The sequence below is a fragment of the Ostrinia nubilalis genome, chromosome 17 (assembly GCF_963855985.1).
Source record: "Ostrinia nubilalis chromosome 17, ilOstNubi1.1, whole genome shotgun sequence".
Classification (NCBI taxonomy): Eukaryota; Metazoa; Arthropoda; class Insecta; order Lepidoptera; family Crambidae; genus Ostrinia; species Ostrinia nubilalis.
In genome coordinates this window covers 9,728,046-9,749,762 of record NC_087104.1, presented here as the reverse complement: position 1 = coordinate 9,749,762, position 21,717 = coordinate 9,728,046, and the positions used below count along the sequence as shown (strand labels likewise).

At 41.8% G+C, this 21,717-nt stretch overlaps 2 protein-coding genes across 2 annotated transcripts in view; one reads left to right on the top strand and one right to left on the bottom strand.

Moving 5' to 3' along the window:
• The window catches only part of LOC135080038 (GPI ethanolamine phosphate transferase 2), a 26,861-nt gene extending 23,156 nt beyond the window's left edge, over positions 1-3,705 (top strand). The window contains exons 11-12 of the mRNA XM_063974709.1: positions 175-347; positions 704-3,705. Coding sequence (XP_063830779.1) covers positions 175-347; positions 704-959 — 429 coding nt within the window. The 3' untranslated portion in view covers positions 960-3,705. The remainder of the gene's footprint in view (positions 1-174; positions 348-703) is intronic.
• Positions 2,536-21,717, bottom strand: LOC135080039 (peptidyl-prolyl cis-trans isomerase FKBP8). The gene is made up of 8 exons (XM_063974710.1): positions 21,626-21,717; positions 21,303-21,494; positions 20,973-21,113; positions 13,550-13,812; positions 12,916-13,162; positions 8,163-8,441; positions 7,558-7,662; positions 2,536-5,055 (listed from the first exon to the last, which is right to left on the bottom strand). Exons 2-7 carry the CDS (start codon positions 21,492-21,494, stop codon positions 7,579-7,581), a joined length of 1,206 nt encoding a protein of 401 aa, XP_063830780.1. The 5' UTR covers positions 21,626-21,717; the 3' UTR covers positions 2,536-5,055; positions 7,558-7,578.

Sequence of the window (21,717 nt, the reverse complement as noted above, 5' to 3'; positions counted from 1 at the left end):
TTTCCAAAACTTGTGGCGCGATTCAAACGTAGCATACACCCGATACCTGGCAGTAGCTGGATGAAAAGGCAGAAGATCGTGCTTTCTTTTGCGTCCAGCTTTGACTAAAATGTCCTATGTCCCCTAGATGCGTCCAGCAATGAGCTTTGATTGAACTATTTTGTGTTCCTCCAGGGCAACTCCAACAGCCTAGCGTCCGTAGACCTAGGGGCGGGCTACGTAGGGCTCCGGGAATACTGCCCAGTGCGCGTGGCGGCACGCATGGGACTCCACGCCTACGCCGGGCCCGCGCTCGCCGGCTGCATGCTGTTCTGCCAAATACCGGTCGTTGCTGAAACTTGGGAGCAGTGAGTGTTTCTAGAACCTTCTGACAGCTGTAGGACCTTCTTTGGGCTGTAAAAACTGACAGCAACTCTAGTGTCAAACTTTGTGAGTGATTTACTTGATCTATCTGATCACTAAATAGATGACATGTGTGCTCTTCACTTTTGAAACGTGCGTTAAAAAATTTTTTCCTTTTGTTTGGGTTACCAGGGAATTGCCAGTTAGATTCTTAGAATACGCTCAGCGTCAGCTACACAGAATGTAATAAGCAAGCAATAGTAGCTATCAGCTTTGCTCCTGAAATGCAAGAACTTTAGATAGACTGTAGGGATGAAGGTGATGTCCTATCGATAAATAAAACACTTTTTATTTTTCTCAGGTACCTCCAGACAGTGTGGCGCGTCTCAAACATATTCGCATTCCACCGCGTCTACTCCATATCCGTATACAGCGTCATCGCGATCCTCTTCAAGCACCACCTATTCGTCTGGTCAGTGTTCTCCCCCAAACTGCTTTACGATTTGGCAGCTACAGTTTTCACGCTACAAGCACTGAGCACCATAGCATTCATCGTACTCCTAGCCCACTTCACTAGTGGGCTGGCCCGAATCGTGACGCTGAAGTCAAGACTGTGATACGAGTATTAATGAGGGTAATTAGATAATTGAAACGGGTAACGCTTCGGCCAAACCAACGCGTGTAGATCGCGTCGGCTAAATGGCGATTACTGCGCGTGCATAGATCGACGCGTTAGTGTGAACTTTTCACTACAAATTCATACAAGATACCTAATCGCCATCGCGCAGGCTGCACGCGTTGGTTTGGCCAAGCCTTGAGGCGAAGACTGTTTTATTTTTAAGGATAAGGCGGCGTGATTTTGAAGCAATCGAATTTATCTTGAACTGGGTTGTTATTATTTGTTGACTGATAATCGCCAATGAATTGAATTACATATTTCCAAATACATTCCTGTGAATTTTGTATGACAGTATGAACCTTCGGCAGCTCTTGTTTGCTTACTATTTATTTTTTTCAATGCAATCAAAAATCCTTTTTACATCACTTGGAAAATTGGGTTTGCAACGCTGGAATGAAATGTGCTTTTAGAGAAGTTGTGACTGGGAATGGTGTCAAGTCATTTTGTCCATGATATTCATATTATAATGTGTACTATACAAATACTTAAGACGAGCAGAGAAATATCGTTTTTAAGAATTGCATGCTACTATTGCTTCAAAATTGAGTCTCAAGGTTTGGAGTTTGGACATTGCATTCGATTAGTACCAAAGCAAATGTTGTATGATTTCCTTATAAATAGATATTTGTCACATTATTATTATTAGTTCGAACGAACGAACAAAGATATTTGCCAGATTATTATTAGTTTAGATGAGTAGGAATGTCTTTTATGTGTATCAATGTGTAGAACACTTACAAGTACGATCTCTAGCGCGATTGCGCACTGAACCACGTATACAATTTTATTCATAAATGTAATATTGATAAATAAACACCATTGAGTAGAAAGACAAACATATTTTAAAAAGATATTACTGTATTCTTATTTCTGAGAGCATGACGGATTGACATATCTATGTACTTGTATCATGTGTACCTTTATGGGATTCTATGTTGTTGTTGATGTTTAAATTATTGTAACTAGCCATTAAAAGCATGTAGAAAACAGTTAACACACTTCAATAGAATAGATACAATAAATATTTGATGTCCATGTCTCCAAGTATTTGCCCTCGCGGAATTCGAATCCGCTACCACCAGGCAGGGCAGCAGACAACACCTATTCATAATTAAAAAAAACTATTAAATAAGTATAATTATTCAATTTATCTAAAATCTAAATGTTAATAATGTAAGACTATTTAAACTTGTGAAGAGCTCTCGCCTCCCTTCATGTAATGTAGAAAAGAGGCATATTTTTTAAGTACTTACCTAAGGCAAGTGTTTTTCTAGATGACGGGTTTTACGCTCGGTTTGTCTTACTTATGATGGCCAATACATTCCGTGTCAAATGTGCACAAAGTGCGACAAAACGCGTCATCTGACTATTTTAAAGTGGAGTTTTCTTTGAAGCGAAGATGGGTGGAGTTTTAATGTATTTAACACACCAAAGGAAAACAATAAGGGAAAGAGTGATTTTATCCACCCAACTCCGAAACAGCAGAAATGCTACCTAAATTAAATGAAACAATGTTTGCAACAAATGATTATGTGTTTACTGGAACCACCATATTTTTTATTTCTTTTTTTTTACATTTTTACTGTAATATTACATTATGATCCTATACCAATGTCATATTTTATCGTCTAAATAAAAAGTATTGACGTTCAATTTGCATTTACTTCAGCCCTCACAAGCGTAACAATAAAAAAAAAACTGATAAGAATAGTTACGTCCATCTGTTTTGATGACAAATAACAATTGCTTTAGGTAATAAATACAAAAAACTCAACATAAATAAATAACCAACAAAATGAGACGTGATTTTTATAGACACTAGATTACAAGCCAATATGTAGAAGAAAATACACGGAAATACAATAAAATAAAAGGACTAATACAATAGTTAAGCGGAAACATAAGCTTGATAGTGTATCAACATACATTTTTTTACGTTGACGTCAATCAGTCCTGATATTTGGAATGCGTTGGACTATTACAATGGACCAGCATTTCCATATACATTTTATTTGATTAACCATTACCAGCATGGCTTGATAGTTTTTAGAATATTATAAGCTCAAATCTAGCTAAGCTCACTATATCTCACTGAATACAACGCGACAATCATTAAAGAAACAGAATGATGCTTCCAATGGTTCTAACATCAATGAGCAGTCGCACGAGTCTATTTTGTCTCGGATATTCCAAAGTGAAAAGCAAAAGATTGTCGCGCTCATTGCGAACTTCAACTACAAGAGAACTACAGTGGAAACAGTTTTTCGTAGACGGATAAAAGGGCCCAAGCACACCACGGTTTTTTCAGGCGCCATCAAGGCACATGCAATTGCTGAAAAAACATGGTGTGCATGCCCTCTAAAAGTCGAATTGCGATAAAGACGAAACAAGACAGGTGCTGTCAATATTAGGAATAATTGCCCGCGAGTCACAGTGACTTGTAACTTTACAATAATTTTTATTAGCAAAGTAATGACTTCACAACAAGATATGAATCGTCAATTAATAATGTCAATCGTTTCGTCTACTTATACGTTATTCGTACGATTATTTTCTAAGAGTTTAATAAAAAGCACCAACAGAAAAGGTTATAAATACTTACATGACTTAGGTTTTTTAGTATAGAGTTAAAAACTTTGAAGCCTGGAATGCGTTGCGTTAGCTGCGGTACTTACACTTAAAAAGTATTTATCGAAAAATATATTTCTGCCGGGCCAGCAAGAACAACACGACATAATTTTATCGTGGTATTATGTCAGCTAAATTTGATATTTACGCCACGACAAAATCATATCGTGACATTCATGGTAGTAGGATGGTTTGATTTTTAAAATATGTCGCACGCTACTATTTTAATAACAAACGACGATAGTATATTATAATAAAATTTATACATAAATATTCTGATATTTCCAATTTTGGCACTAGCTACAAAAATGTATTCCGTACATACATTTATTTATATTAAAATACATACATCTGGACTTGTAAAACAAAATGCACAGGCGAAATTTAAGAGATAAATGCATATTGCGGAAATATTTAGCAATAAAGTACAACGATTGAATCACATGATATCTAACTTCTACATTAGCCTAACCTATCACCTTTTTACAATAAACTAAATACAAAATATTGTCTACAGAAAGTGATCGTATTACTCTATTTATTTATCGTTTTGTAAAGAACTGCAAAAATATATTTCTTTATATCTGTTTTATGTATAATGCTGAAGATAGTATCGATAAATAATTATTTAACTACTATTTATTGATAAACATGATTATTATTTGAATCAAGGAAATAAATTCTATAGTTTGCGTTTTAAAGCCCTATTAGTATGCTTAGTAAGTACTAAATTTATTGATTTAGTTATCAGGAAGTAATTGACAGAAAAGCTAACGTGTGTGTGTAACCCACTTAGTTTAACAATTGTAATAAATAAAACAATGAGCTGTAGTTAAATATTGATTCCAAAAGAACATCAGTACATACTTGTATTTTCGAGTAATAAGTACAATATTAATATATTGATGTGTACTCAAGTCTCTGAATACCCGCAGTAGTAGTAGTAGTAAATATGTAGTATAAAAATACGTTTTGCATATCGCAACTAGCAAACTATAATATTAACATGATTCTCTAAGACATTCCGCTGCCTAATTATACAAGTCAGCGTCTCTCAAAATTTCTTTCAGTTTAAGATACAACCCGATTGAATTAACTGCGCACTTGGCAGCCGTGACGTCACATCGGGTTATACAGTATACATCCATTGCTGCCGCAATACAAATCACTGACAAATTGTCTTTGAACCAGCGATGGTTGTAATCAAATAGTCACATTGAAAACGATCGTAACAGACGTTGAGTTGAATAATTAGGCCTCTGACAAGAGCGAATGGGACGAAATGACGTTCACGCGTAGTCAAGAGCGAGACAGATAAACCAGTACCATCGCAGATATGATGTGGAAATCTAAGTAGTTAATGTGCACCTTTACCTTCCAATCACACCATTGGAAATCTCGGTTACCTGAAATGTTGAAAAATTTGTGTCACATTTAGGTCATTCAAATCAGCCAAAACTATAATTTGCTTTTTTTTGCTAAGAGATGATGGCCGATGGGGCAGAAAAGTTCTTACGATCAGGTGAAGGTCGCGGGAAGAACCGGTTTATTCCACAATCTTTAAGACATAAAAAAGATATACCTTTTTGAATTATCGAAATCGGACCATTACTTACGAAGATATTAAGTAATAAACATAGGCCGTTTTTGCCGCTAAAAGTCAACGTACGCAGGGCCGCGTGACGTCACTATATCCGAATCGAGCGCAGCCGGCGTACTATTGGGATGAAAAATATTTTTTTCCAGCTAAACTATCAGTTTTAGAAAAAAACTTTTAATTACATTTATTCATCAAAATAAAGTAACCTATCGACCAGTAATTTTTAAAAATAAAAATTGTGAAAAATAAGTATCGCTATGTCCAAAAACCACATTTTCATAGGATTCGATGCAATGCGGAGACGCGGTTGGGGTGAGTGTAACTTAATGATTGTTTGTATTCATAATAATACATAATATGATGCTAATAATACCCAGTTTCTGGCCTGTGGGGGGGGGGGGGGATAAATCATACCCAGCTTATAGCCTGGGGGGAGGGGCAAGCCTTACCCAGCTTCTGGCCTTGGTGGGAGGGGGGGAGAGGCAAGTCATACCCAGTTTCTGGCCTGGAGGGGGGGGGGGGGGGGGGTATGTAATACCCAGCTTATGCTTATGTGCTGGGGGGAGGGGTTAGCCTTACCCAGCTTCTGGCCTGAGGGTAGGGGGGGGGGGGGGGTAAAGTCATACCCAGTTTCTGGCATTTCTGGCATGGGGGGGGGGGTGTCATACCCAGCTTCTGGCCGAAGGGGAGTCATATCCAGCTTATGCTTATGGCCTGGGGGAGGGGCAAGCCTTACCCAGCTTCTGGCCTGGGGGGAGGGGGAGGGGTCAAGTCATACTTAGTTTCGGGCCTGGGGGGGGGGTAAATCAAACCCAACTTCAACTTCTGGCCGAGGGGGAAGTCATCCCCAGCTTATGACCTGGGGAGAGGGGGGGGAGGGCGAGGTAGTCATACCCAGCTTCTGGGCTAAGATTAAATAGATTTCCAGGAGGGAGCAGCTGTCCTTTCCTGCAGCAGCTGGCCCGCCCATGGGCACGGCGAATAGTATACGTAGGTTTAACTCATTGTAGGTATTGCGTGTACATCGAAATGATCTTCATAGCAATTTCTTGTAGCCTAGGCAGAGTGTATCTGCCTCAGCTATACCTTATTGTTAGAAGTAAATAAATTAATACTTATACATTTTTATATTTTACTTGGAAGAAGACAACACTTATGAACACTTTATTTGAATAAATCGCCAAATATACCACCGCGGAGACCCCAATCGCGTCTCTGCGTTCCATTGAATCGTATGAGCATATGGATTTTTTGCGTTATTTTTTACAATTTCTATTTTTAAAAATTACCTATCGATAGCTTACTTTATTCTGATGAATAAATGTCATTACAAGTTTTTCTCTAAAACTGATAGTTTGGCTAGAAAAAAATATTTTCTATCCACGCAGTACGCCGGCAGCGTTCGGATCGGATATAATGACGTCATCGTCCCCGCGCCGGGCGGTCAGTGATCTTTTTTAGTAATTTGGCCATAACTTCGTCAATTTTTGTCGTAGAACAAAAATTTTTGGACTGTGTATTAAGGATTTCTTAGCCCTATAAATCTGCATTCACAGCTAAAAATCGAAATGATCCTCATTGGAGCTTATAAAACTTATATTAGGGAATAATGAACTGAAAAGTTCATTAATACCCATTACGTTAAAAATAAAATCCTAATATAACGGGGATTAATGAACTTGTTAGTTCATTATTCCCTATTATAAGCTCCAATTGGCGTTAACGGGGATTAGTAAACAAAAAGTTCACTATTCCCCGTTGACGGGGATTGTCAATGGGGAATAGTGGAATAAGCCGAAGAATGGAAGAATCTGGGACGTAAGCAGCGCAGGACCGGTGGTTGTGGAAATCCTTGGGGGAGGCCTTTGTCCAGCAGTGGATATCATTTGGCTGAAACGAACTAAGTAGAGTAAGTAGGACAATAATATAATCGTTATAGCCAATGAGCTGCTGTTATAGTGACATTAACAGAGTAACGTCAATGTCACACTAGAAACGTCAGAATAGAGGGACGCGCGCGGACATCTCTGCGCGCTTTTTAGCTAATTGATCAATTGTAATTAAAATGGACCCACAAGGTGGACCGACGACCTGATAAAGGTAGTAGGAAGGCGCTGGATGCAGGCTGCTACCAACCGTGCGATGTGGAAGTCATTGGGGGAGGCCTATGTTCAGCAGTGGACGTCCTGTGGCTGAAATGATGATGATGATGATGATAATGAATTAAAATGAGGCAACATAATGTGCAAGTTCAGTATCCAGTGTTTTATTTATGAGAATAGATCTCCCGGCCTCTAACAGTACTCACTTGTATTGCAGTATGAATGTGTCAGTGCTGCAGCTTGTACCGGTACACCAGCACGCTGGCCACGCCCACCAGCAGGCTTAGCAGCAGCGAGCCCCACACGAACATCTGGGGATATCGCAAATTGAACCGTGATGTCATGTCAATAGAGTTCATATTTCTAAGTATAAACACAGGTTCAGTCTAGACGATACAGAAGCAAAACACCGAGGCATCTTAAATATTGCAACAAAACTGTATAAGTGTGAGGGCCTTTTTACAGCGATACAAACGCGATTCAGTCGCGATGCAGCATCGATAGTTGCAAAACATCTACCTTTAGATAAAACCGATACTAAAAGCAGTGATATAATCACGACGCAGCCGCGTAGAACGCGTTTTTAGCTGCAAAAAGTCACAATGTGTAATTCAGCAACGTACATAAATTATTTGAAAATTATAAATTACTTGAAAAAATCGAACTACCTAAGCTGGGAATCGAACCTACGACCTTTCGCTTGCCGGGCGACTGCTTTTCCATCTGAGCTACTTAGACACTGGATGAACCCTTCGAAATGTGCCACTATCAAAGTCTGCATATTTTACATAATCCATTAGAGAACACGTACCTTAGCTCTGGACGGTTTTTTATCAGGCGAGCCTTTGGGCTGGTCAGAGGTGCCCAACATTCTCTTAGCGAGACGGCGCTCCACCGAGCGGTCTCTGTTAGCCCTTTGCTCGCAGCGCTGCAACTCCTTCTTAGTGCCCGAGTCGTCAGGCGCGGCAGCGGCGGCAGCCCTGGCTGCCTCTAAGGCTTCAGAGTTGCGGCCCATAGCGGAGAGGATGCGCGACTTGCGGTATAAAGCTTTAGCGTTGTCTGGCTGGCATTGGAGCACGCGAGTGACGGCCTGAGAAAAAAATTGATTTATAAATAAATAAATAATAATATCCTTGGGCATTTTACACTGTACTATGGGTACTAGACAACGGATATAAACATATTTAAATACTTTATTTTTGTAAATACATAGAAAACACCCAGTCCAACACAAACAAATATGTTCATGCACACAAATGTTTGTACTGTACGGGAATCGAACCCGCAACCTCCGGAATAGTAGTCCGTTTCGAACCACTACACTAAACGGCCGACACGGCTACGCCTAGTCCTTTATAAATAGTTTAATTTTATTTTATTTGTGTTGAGTGGCTATTCTAGTTCAATAAAGTCCTAGTATCACTGCGACCGTTATCGATCTATTGTGATCGCCGCTATTTTCCTTACATTTCGCCTCCGAGTTCTGCATCCATTAGGAAGTGCAGTATCTTTTGGGGGGGCGATATGTTTTGCATCTTGTGGGCTTAGGATGTGTTTGCCCACTACTACTACACAACTACTAGTTACTATGGGTAACTTACTTGTAAAGCGGCGTCGTAAGCGTCAGTCTTAAGTTACGCGGAGGCCAAGTTTTCATTCAGTACATCTAGAACGCGTTTATTCAGCTGCACAGCGACAGTTGGTTTCCTACGCCTGTAGTCCTTTACTACTAGTTACTATGGACAACTTACTTGTAAGGCGGCGTCGTAAGCGCCAGCCTTCAGCTGCGCGGCGGCCATGTTGTTGTGGCCCGTAGCCTCTCATCTAACAGCGCCTTCAGAGCGTCCGAGGTGGGGGCCATGACGACCCCCTCGCTTTCAGAGCACATCTAGAGCGCGTTTGTAGAGTTGCACAGCCAGGATTGGTTCCTTACTTCAGCACTAGTAATTACTGCGGGTAACATACATGTAAACCAGCGTCGTAAGCGCCAGCCTTCAGTTGCGCGATAGCTATGTTCTCATATAGTACATCTAGAGCGCGTTTATTCAGTGCTTTACTACTAGTTACTATGGACAACTTAGTAAGGCGGCGTCGTAAGCGCCAGCCTTCAGCTGCGCGGCGGCCATGTTGTTGTGGACCCGTAGCCTCTCATCTAACAGCGCCTTCAGGGCGTCCGAGGTGGGGGCCATCTGCCCGCTCGGCGTGGGGTCTGTGATACCACCCTCGCTCTCATCTAATACATCTAGTATTGGCTCCCTATGCTTGTACTACTAGTTACTACGGGTAACTTACTTGAAAGCGGCGTCGTAAGCGCCAGCCTTAAGTTACGCGGAAGCCATGTTCTCATTCAGTACATCTAGAGCGCGTTTATTCAGCTGCACAACGACAGTTGGTTTCCTACGCCTGTAGTATTTTACTACTAGTTACTACATATGGACAACTTACTTGTAAAGCGGCGTCGTAAGCGCCAGCCTTCAGCTGCGCGGCGGCCATGTTGTTGTGGACCCGTAGCCTCTCATCCAACAGCGCCTTCAGGGCGTCCGAGGTAGGGGCCATCTGCCCGCTCGGCGTGGGGTCTGTGATACCCCCCTCGCTCTCATCTAGTACATCTAGTATTGGCTCCCTACGCTTGTACTAATAAGTTACTAAGGACAACTTACTTGTAAAGCGGCGTCGTAAGCGCCAGCCTTCAGCTGCGCGGCGGCCATGTTGTTGTGGACCCGTAGCCTCTCATCTAACAGCGCCTTCAGGGCGTCCGAGGTGGGGGCCATCTGCCCGCTCGGCGTGGGGTCTGTGATACCACCCTCGCTCTCATCTAATACATCTAGTATTGGCTCCCTATGCTTGTACTACTAGTTACTACGGGTAACTTACTTGAAAGCGGCGTCGTAAGCGCCAGCCTTAAGTTACGCGGAAGCCATGTTCTCATTCAGTACATCTAGAGCGCGTTTATTCAGCTGCACAACGACAGTTGGTTTCCTACGCCTGTAGTCTTTTACTACTAGTTACTACATATGGACAACTTACTTGTAAAGCGGCGTCGTAAGCGCCAGCCTTCAGCTGCGCGGCGGCCATGTTGTTGTGGACCCGTAGCCTCTCATCCAACAGCGCCTTCAGGGCGTCCGAGGTAGGGGCCATCTGCCCGCTCGGCGTGGGGTCTGTGATACCCCCCTCGCTCTCATCTAGTACATCTAGTATTGGCTCCCTACGCTTGTACTAATAAGTTACTAAGGACAACTTACTTGTAAAGCGGCGTCGTAAGCGCCAGCCTTCAGCTGCGCGGCGGCCATGTTGTTGTGGACCCGTAGCCTCTCATCTAACAGCGCCTTCAGGGCGTCCGAGGTGGGGGCCATCTGCCCGCTCGGCGTGGGGTCTGTGATACCACCCTCGCTCTCATCTAATACATCTAGTATTGGCTCCCTATGCTTGTACTACTAGTTACTACGGGTAACTTACTTGAAAGCGGCGTCGTAAGCGCCAGCCTTAAGTTACGCGGAAGCCATGTTCTCATTCAGTACATCTAGAGCGCGTTTATTCAGCTGCACAACGACAGTTGGTTTCCTACGCCTGTAGTCTTTTACTACTAGTTACTACATATGGACAACTTACTTGTAAAGCGGCGTCGTAAGCGCCAGCCTTCAGCTGCGCGGCGGCCATGTTGTTGTGGACCCGTAGTCTCTCATCTAACAGCGCCTTCAGGGTGTCCGAGGTAGGGGTCATGATACCCCGCTCGGTTTCATCCAGGACATCTAGAGAACGTCTGTAGAGTTGCACAGCGAGGATTGATTTCCCTTGTACTACTCGTTGCTAGGGGTAACTTACTTGTAAGCGCCTTCAGAGCGTCCGAGGTGGGGGCCATGATGACCCCCTCGCTTTCAGAGCACATCTAGAGCGCGTCTGTAGAGTTGCACAACCAGGATTGGTTCCTTACTTCAGCACTAGTAATTACTGCGGGTAACATACCTGTAAACCAGCGTAGTAAGCGCCAGCCTTCGGTTGCGCGATAGCTATGTTCTCATTTAGTACATCTAGAGCGCGTTTATTCAGTCCTAGTTACTATGGACAACTTACTTGTAAAGCGGCGTCGTAAGCGCCAGCTTTCAGCTGCGCGGCGGCCATGTTGTTGTGGACCCGTAGCCTCTCATCCAACAGCGCCTTCAGGGCGTCCGAGGTAGGGGCCATCTGCCCGCTCGGCGTGGGGTCTGTGATACCCCCCTCGCTCTCATCTAGTACATCTAGTATTGGCTCCCTACGCTTGTACTAATAAGTTACTATGGACAACTTACTTGTAAAGCGGCGTCGTCGGCCATGTTGTTGTGGACCCGTAGCCTCTCATCTAGCAGCGCCTTCAGAGCGTCTGAAGTAGGGACCATCTGCCCACTCGGCGTGGGGTCTGTGATACCACCCTTGTTCTCATCTAGTACATCTAGTGTTGGCTCCCTACGCTTGTACTACTAGTTACTACGGGTAACTTACTTGAAAGCGGCGTCGTAAGCGCCAGCCTTAAGTTACGCGGAGGCCATGTTCTCATTCAGTACATCTAGAACGCGTTTATTCAGCTGCACACCGACAGTTGGTTTCCTACACCTTTAGTACTAGTAATTATGGACAACTTACTTGTAAAGCGGCGTCGTAAGCGCCAGCTTTCAGCTGCGCGGCGGCTATGTTGTTGTGGACCCGTAGTCTCTCATCTAACAGCGCCTTCAGGGCGTCCGAAGTAGGGGCCATCTGCCCGCTCGGCGTGGGGCCTGTGATACCACCCTTGTTCTCATCTAATACATCTAATATTGGCTCCCTACGCTTGAACTAATAAGTTACTAGGAATAACTTACCTGTAAAGCGGCGTCGTAAGCGCCAGCCTTCAGTTGCGCGGTCGCTATGTTCTCATTTAGTACATCTAGAGCGCGTTTATTCAGCTGCACAACGACAGTTGGTTTCCTACGTCTGTAGTCCTTTACTACTAGTTACTATGGACAACTTACTTGTAAGGCGGCGTCGTAAGCGCCAGCCTTCAGCTGCGCGGCGGCCATGTTGTTGTGGACCCGTAGTCTCTCATCTAACAGCGCCTTCAGGGCGTCCGAGGTAGGGGCCATCTGCCCGCTCGGCGTGGGGTCTGTGATACCCCCCTCACTCTCATCTAGTACATCTAGTATTGGCTCCCTACGCTTGTACTAATAAGTTACTAAGGACAACTTACTTGTAAAGCGGCGTCGTAAGCGCCAGCCTTCAGCTGCGCGGCGGCCATGTTGTTGTGGACCCGTAGCCTTTCATCCAACAGCGCCTTCAGGGCGTCCGAGGTGGGGGCCATCTGCCCGCTCGGCGTGGGGTCTGTGATACCACCCTCGCTCTCATCTAATACATCTAGTATTGGCTCCCTATGCTTGTACTACTAGTTACTACGGGTAACTTACTTGAAAGCGGCGTCGTAAGCGCCAGCTTTAAGTTACGCGGAGGCCATGTTCTCATTCAGTACATCTAGAACGCGTTTATTCAGCTGCACAGCGACAGTTGGTTTCCTACGCCTGTAGTCTTTTACTACTAGTTACTACATATGGACAACTTACTTGTAAAGCGGCGTCGTAAGCGCCAGCCTTCAGCTGCGCGGCGGCCATGTTGTTGTGGACCCGTAGTCTCTCATCTAACAGCGCCTTCAGGGCGTCCGAGGTAGGGGCCATCTGCCCGCTCGGCGTGGGGTCTGTGATACCCCCCTCGCTCTCATCTAATACATCTAAAGCACGTCTGTAGAGCTGCACAGCGAGGATCGGTTCCCCACGACCGTACCACCAGTTGCCGCGGGCGCGACGACGCGTGCTGATAGAAGGGAAAATGAATGTTATACAGAATTTTATACAAATTATCTTCATGGCTGAAAATCAACTAACACTACTGTAGGAATTTTATTGAGTCTTCTCAAAATAATAGCAAACCTACCAAAACTTATAAAACACCTAGCTCTACCTAGAAACTCATTATTTACATTTGACATTCAACCCATTATTATTACAAAATTAAATAGTCAACATTGGCAAAAAACGGCATGGATGGAGGCTATCATTTTTCAAAGGAAATACAACTTAATATCGTGAATATATTATCAATGAATTTAGTATGTCACGGTCATTCTAACGCTACAATCTAATGTAAACAATTCAACCTTGTGATTACACAATCAAATTTACATGAAGTGTGGACACTTACCCAATTTGCATTCTTTCAGCGATCGGCAAGGTTTCATGCTCTGGTTCTTCGTTCCAATCATGGAGTTCCAGCCTTACTTCGAGCCAAGTCTCTGGTCCAATGTTTGGGCCATCATATTTTGGCCCATCAAGTTCTCCCACTGTGCCTAAACTCTCTCCAGTTTTTAGACCTGTTTCTCCATAGGCAAACCGGGGAGCCAGTTGCAAAAAGTTTTCTTCTCCTTCATGCATCAGGGTCAAAGCCAGGTCCATGCCTTGTAAGACCTATAAAATCATTGTTAATATTATTATTACCTTTTTTGCAGTTCTGTGCCCAAAGGAAGCTAATTTGGCCCTGTCTTTTATATAAAACACTACTTTTGATTCTTAGATTTAGAACAATAAGGGATAGACTACACTGTTATTTTTGCAAAAGAGCATGACAATTATTTTTTATGTCCTGCTCTTGACTTCTTCTTCTTCTTCTCCTCTATGGCGTTTATGTTTCCACGTTTGCCAATGTCACGTGAGCATAGCCATTACACGGTATATGAAGTTATAAACCTTGGGGTTGAGTACTATGATCTATATTGATAAGTATTGTCAATAACAATATTCAGTTTATTCAGGGATTTTATTACAAGAAAAATTCATTAAAGCAAAGTCCCATGTTTACTAACTATTGCAGTGCCATTTTGAGAACAATATAGCGATATGATAAGATTTTGTCATCATAATCCCTTATCAAACATAACTAATAATAACAATGAAGTATGCATGTACTTAGATAATATGACATCATAATAGAAGCTGCAATCTACATCATCAATCTTACAGGCTGTACGCGCCAGCATTAAAACCTCATACATTTCAAACTCATGTCACACTATTCTATCACTCATTCTGACAGTCCTTTTTCCTATCCTCTCCCTCCCACCTTCAGTCTCGCTCTCGCATCGCAACGCGCCGCTTCGCCTACCTATCTGGGCGTTAATAATAAATAAGTATCCAAAATAAACCAATTCAAATAAACCCAAATCGCGCGCTAAACTCATCTCAATAAAAATTCAAGTGTTTGTGAAAGTGAAAGAAGAACCAAGCTTGGACCGTCCTGTGGAGTCTGCTCAATCGAAGGTATCCCATCCCATTCCTATCCCAATCTCCTACAACTCCTTTCTGGTCCTACCGAGCCGCATGGTTCATTTCCTATCCTTTACACTTACAGAAAATCACAACTACACATTTTCACGCATCCGTCATTTTGACAACTCTCTAGAAAATTCTAGAAAATTCGCTCGTTTGACACATTCTTTCTGGAAAGTTCGATTCGTTTGACATTTGACACATTCTAGAAATTACTAATCGCTCAAACGTCAACTCGTTGTTTGTAAACACGTGTATTTTTTAAATTCAATCTTTTAAAATTTTATTTCAATTCAATTTCAAATTCGCTTAGGTACATACGCTACGCATTTTATTTTCCTACTGGATTATAAATAAATACGCACAACTCAACTCATTTTTAACGCTAGCTCTCGTGCGTGTGTTTGCTCACCTACAATACAATGGAGGGAGTAAAACGCAAAATTAATTTGCTTGAAGCTAAAAAAGAAGCGCTTTTTCAGAGGGTTCAGGAACTATACGACCTCAGCCTAAAGGTCTCCGACCCTCAGATTGAACAAATTTTCATGTCTCGCATGCATTCGATTGAAAAAACAAGATCGGATTTTCTTGATACTATTGACGAACTTAATTTGTGTTATATGAAAAATGATGAGGAACTCAAACCTACATTTGCCGCACTCAACTCGTTTGACGATTTGTACTGTAACATCCTTTCGGTGCAAAGCTCCATCGCACAACTAAAGGCCAACACAGAGCGACGCAAACAGGATTTCGTAAAAAAATTACCGCCTTTAGAACTAGTCTCTTTCGACGGAGCCCCTTCCAAGTGGCCCGTTTTCTACCAAAATTTTAAAACGCTTATTCATGAGAACACTGGTTTGTCTCCAGGTGAAAAGGCTCAATACCTTATAGGAAAACTTTCCGGAAAAGCACTTACAATTTGCTCGGGTATTCCACCGACTGGTGAGAACTATTACATAATTTGGAACAACCTATTAGAAAAATACCAAGACATAAGAGTACAAGCCTCTATGTATTTGGAACAATTAATAAACTTCAAATCGCAATCTTTAGATGAATTTTTGGAACAGTATTGCTCAGCTGAAGCTGCCTTACGACGTTTACAGATTGATGACCTTTCCGATTTCATTTTGACTCATATTGCTCTCAGTAAATTAGACAAAGACACTCTAAATTTATTTGAACAATCCATTAAGCACGTAAAAATGCCTACGTTTAATGATCTCAAGACTTTTATAAAAGAACAGAATAAGATCCATTCTTTACGCTCATCTTTTACGCAGAATAAGCTGTACGTTAATAATAAAACGAATTTCGCATCGCAGTCTAAAAACTCGAAACCGACACAGTCGTTTGTTTCTAATACAGCTTCTGGAGTAAAACCCAACCAACATTACTTCCAATCTCAACCGAATTCGCAAGGCTCATACACTCCATCCGCTGTACGCAAGAATTGTCAACTTTGTAAGACGGAACCTGAACATGCCCTGTTCAAATGCAGTTATTTTCTCTCGAAAAATGCGCCAACTCGCCACTCTTTAGTTACTAAATGTAACTTTTGTCTCAATTGTTTAGGCTTTCATAACATCAAAGATTGCAGATCTCAAAATCGTTGCTCAGTTTGCCAACGTAAACATCACACTCTTATTCATATAGATAACTTTAACGTGAATAGACCTATGACGTCACAACAGCTGACTTGCAGCGCGACGCTTTCGCCGACCGACGCGTCCATGTCCGCGCCCGGTCCGGTCACGCCGCCGTTGCAATCGATGCCAACCAACAATGTATCTCTCTCTGCAGTCACGCCGTCGATCGCTGATGAATCTAGTACCACGGTCTTATTACCCACCGCGTCAGTGTATACTTATGACAATAATAAGACGTGTCAAAAATTACGCGTGTTTCTAGACACAGGTTCGATGAGCAACTTTATCACAAATAAATGTTGTGCGCGACTGAACTTAAAAGTCAATCCGCTACCTACCACTATTAAGGGCATAGGTCAGTCTGAAAGTGTGTCGCTAGGATATGTATCTTTCACAATTGCCTCACGCTTTGATCCCAGGTGTAAATACACAATTAACGCACGCGTCATTGATACAATAACCGATTATTTACCTAATGTAAGGGTTGACATAACCCAGTTATCGCATTTACAAGGTCTTCCTATGGCTGATGACAGCTTCGATATCCCTGCTGAAATCGATTGTTTGTTAGGCAATGAGATATTCCCGCTTCTTTTAGGTAGTAATAAAATAACTTCACCGCAATCCTCTGTCATCGCCATCGAAACCACGCTCGGATATCTCGCTATGGGACGCGCTCAGTGCTACTCAGCTCATTCACGCAATGATAATAAAGCATTCTTTTGCAATGTAGACTCGCACTCATTAGAATCACTCACGCAACGCTTTTGGGAGCTTGAAAGTGTACCTACTAAGAGACACATCAGCCCTGACGATGATATATGTGAAAACATTTTCCAATCAACTCATTCTCGCGACGACTCTGGGACGTATACCGTTTCTTTGCCATTTAAACTCGACCCATCAGAACTCGGCGATTCTTACTTTACTGCTAGGCGTCGCTTCTATAACTTAGAGAAAAAGTTAGACTCAACTCCGGGCTTACGCACTAACTATAATGAAAATATTCAAGACTGTATCGATCGCGGTTTTCTGTCAAAAGTTGAAAACGCATCGAATTCTGAGGAAAATACTCCAAATTATTATATACCTCATCATGCAGTATACCGACCAGATAAACTCACTTCAAAAACTCGAGTCGTTTTAGATGCAAGTTGTAAAACAACCTCTGGAAAGTCGTTAAATGATGTTCTTTACACTGGCCCAAACTTACAAAGTAATATTTTTGATCTTTTAATTAACTTACGCATTTTCTCAGTCGCTTTATCTGCTGATATTGAAAAGATGTATTTCTGTGTAAAGCTTGATCAAAATCACCACCCGTTTCAACGCATATTATTTCGATTTGATCCTGAAGCACCGATTGATACTTATCAATACAATAGGGTTTCTTTTGGCGTTTCTAGCTCGCCTTACCTCGCTATGCGTGTCGTTCGCCAACTCGCTGAGGACGAGCGCGCGAATTATCCTATCGCCGCGTCTGAAGCTCAATCCTGTATGTATATGGACGATTATGTCTCATCGATGGACGGGTTAGAAAAAGCTGAACAATCTTACCATCAAATGGTTAAGATGTTCATGGCCGGGGGGTTTAAAATGGTTAAGTGGATCTCGAACAACCCTGAGCTTATAAATAAGATTCCCGATTCGCATAAAAATCCACAGCTCGTCGATTTTGACACTGACTCAGAAATTACGACAAAAATCATAGGCATGCAGTGGCAACCTAATGATGACGTTTTTCTTTACAAAATTAACTCTACTAACTCTGACCAATGCACAAAACGCACGATTCTTTCCGCAACCGCTAGATTATTCGACCCTTTGGGTTTGCTAGGCCCTGTGACAGCGTTTCTCAAACTTTTAATTCAAGAATGCTGGCAGCGCGAACTTGAATGGGATCAGCCAGTTCCAGACTCAATAAAAAATAAATGGAATCGGTTTGATAGTGAGATTAATTATTTATCGCAATTAAAAATATCTCGTCATATAGGGATCACCGCGGGTTGTCACGTCACTATCATGGGCTTCGCGGACGCCAGCGAAGTATGCTACGGAGCTGTAGTTTATGTGCGCGTGAGCTCTGATGCAGATTCACCCGGTGAAGTCTTTCTTATCGCATCCAAATCGCGCGTCGCGCCTTTAAAGAAAATATCTCTTGCGCGGCTTGAACTGTGCGCAGCGCTGCTCTTAACAAATCTTTTATTATCGGTTCGCGATAGTATAGAGAATCGTTATGCTGTTAACTCAATTTACGCATTTTCAGACTCGACTGTCACTCTCACGTGGATACATTCTCCCGCGTACAAATTTCACACATTTGTTGCGAATAGAATTACTGAAATTAATTCGAAACTCAACGCAAAAATTTGGCATCATGTTAATGGAAATGAAAATCCTGCAGATGTAATATCGCGACCTGTAACTCCTAAAGCATTATTAAATCAATTAAATTGGTTTCACTCTCCTCAATGGACAGCTCAGCCAATCTCGCAATGGCCTATCGAGCCATTTCAAGTTTCATCTAACAGTGTTCGACTGGAAGAGAAAACTATCGCTCTTGTTTCAGAGACAAACTCTCAATCGAACTCTCACTTTTTCGATCGATTAATTGATCGCATTTCCACGTACCCAAAATTATTACGCGCTACTGTGTACCTGTTACGCTTCGCTAAAATACTACGTTCAAACGGAGTGGTTACATCCTCTGATTTAGAACTCGCTGAACTCTATTTAGTACGCCATATACAGGCACTATTTTTTACTCAAGATATGCACGCAATTAAAAATAATAAACCCTTTAACAAATCGCTTCTCAAACTTAACCCTTTCATTGACTCTGATAATATACTTCGTGTCGGAGGTCGACTCACTCACTCTCAACTCAACTATGGACAAAAGCATCCAATCATTCTATCGCCTAAACATCGCTTCACTCAACTTTTAGTTGATTACTTTCATGTATGTAATTTACATACTGGTCCTTCACTTCTACTCAGTCTGCTTAGACAGAAATTTTGGATACTTTCCGCACGTAACTTAGTACGTCAAAGAGTGCATCAATGCAATATCTGTTTTCGTTTAAACCCTAAATCTACAAACCCTCTTATGGGCGACTTGCCATCATTTCGCGTTTCAGAAGCTAAAGCCTTTGTTTATACATCGGTCGATTATGCAGGTCCCTTCTTTATTACTCACATTCGCCGCAGAGGTGTTAAAAGCCAGAAGGCTTATATTTGTTTATTTTGCTGTCTTACAACTAAGGCTCTACACATAGAGTTAGTTTCAGACTTAAGCTCTGATCTATTTCTCGCCGCTTTTCGTCGATTCATTTGTAGAAGAGGCCCCGTTTCCATGATATATAGCGACGGAGGTACTAACTTCATTGGCGCTAAACGCAAGCTTGACGAAATTTACGCTCTTTTAGAATCTGACTCTCACAAAAATTATTTAAGTTCACATTTGGCTGAACAACGCATTAAGTTTCTTCATAGTCCACCATATGGTCCGCACTTTAACGGCATCACAGAGATAAATGTTCGTTATGTAAAAACGCATCTTTATAAAGTTATTGGTCTTCAAGTGTTAACATACGAAGAGTTCAACACTGTACTTGTACAAATAGAAGGCTTATTGAATAGTAGACCATTGTGTGTTCTTAGCTCTGACCCATCTGATATATCCGCTCTCACTCCCAATCACTTTCTCAATATAACTCCACTGAAATTCTTACCAGTAGAGGATGTCTCTGATATTTCTGACAATCGGTTAACGCGTTATCAGTTAGTCAATAAATTAGTGCAAAGCTTTTGGCGTCGCTGGAGTCAGGAGTATTTAACTTCTCTACAACGCCGTGAAAAGTGGAATACGGTGACCAAACCGATAGATGTGGGCTCTGTTGTTGTTATAAAAGATGACAATGCGCATCCTCTTTGTTGGCCATTGGGTGTGGTTGTGGAAGTATATCCCGGAAAGGACAAAATCATTCGCACCTTAAAGATTCGCACTGCAACCGGTATTTATGTTCGGCCTGTAGTTAGAGTTTGTCCTCTTCCTTTACAGTAACTCAAATAATGCTTTTAACTTTAATTTTTCTTTAACTTCAATTTAACTCAACTTTAACTTTAATTTAACTCAACTTTAACGCTCATTTAACTCAAATTTAACTCGTTTAGTTCTCTCTAACGCATGCTTTTTACGTTTTTAACTTTATTTTTTCTTACAAACGCTACTCAATCTAGAGGAAGACCTCTAGGCCGGGGGAGTTGTACGCGCCAGCATTAAAACCTCATACATTTCAAACTCATGTCACACTATTCTATCACTCATTCTGACAGTCCTTTTTCCTATCCTCTCCCTCCCACCTTCAGTCTCGCTCTCGCATCGCAACGCGCCGCTTCGCCTACCTATCTGGGCGTTAATAATAAATAAGTATCCAAAATAAACCAATTCAAATAAACCCAAATCGCGCGCTAAACTCATCTCAATAAAAATTCAAGTGTTTGTGAAAGTGAAAGAAGAACCAAGCTTGGACCGTCCTGTGGAGTCTGCTCAATCGAAGGTATCCCATCCCATTCCTATCCCAATCTCCTACACAGGCAAACATCTATTTTATACAATTTTAAATTAATTTTAAACATTGAAACTCACCTCATTATCTCCCAGGTATATTTTTACTTGGTCCCTTTTCTCAACTAAATCACCAGTGTCCCGTATTTTGATTTCATAGCTAATTCTGCAGATATCACTTCTGTTTGGCCTGGATTCGGAATCTTTGCCAGGTTTTAGTATCTGTGAAAAAGTTATTATCTGGCATCAACACAGGAAACCACACATTGAACTAGAATTACACATTTTTATTAGCAAAATAAATAGAATGATAATTTGGAAAGAAGGTATCTGAAATATTGCAATTAAAATCATAGAAAAACGAGTAATATGAACAAATGATAAGAATCCATTAATATTCTTGTAAATAACCTTTTTGAGTAGCGCTCCTGACCCCAAAACATCCTGCCATTCATCTGTTTTGGGTTCGGCAATTTTTTCTTTTTCCGCCGCAGCTGCTTCCGCGATCTTCGCCTCTTCGATCTCATGAGCAGCAGCCGAAGCCAAGTCCTCAAAAGAACTGCTTTCTGACTTATCAACCAAAGTCCTTTCTTCTTCACTCATCTGTAAAATCGTGATTTCGTGATTATGTACGTGAGATAATACGTAATAGCCAATGTTTATATTTATTGATACCGCAAAACATATATACTTATTGTGGAGTTTTACCAATTTAGTGCAAAATAAATCCTCACCTTCTATGAATTTCTAACAAAGGATATACCTAGTTTTCCGAAAGAAAAATGAAATACAAATTGTGACAATTCAACTTTTTGGATTTGACTCC

Bases quoted from the DNA above. Each gene is read 5' to 3' on its own strand.
- LOC135080039 (XM_063974710.1), bottom strand. From the start codon at position 21,494: ATGAGTGAAGAAGAAAGGACTTTGGTTGATAAGTCAGAAAGCAGTTCT. The intron at 13,163-13,549 runs GTAAGTGTCCAC...CCCTTCTATCAG, and splicing joins GCTGAAAGAATGCAAATTGG to CACGCGTCGTCGCGCCCGCG. The intron at 7,663-8,162 runs GTACGTGTTCTC...CGATATCCCCAG, and splicing joins AAAAACCGTCCAGAGCTAAG to ATGTTCGTGTGGGGCTCGCT.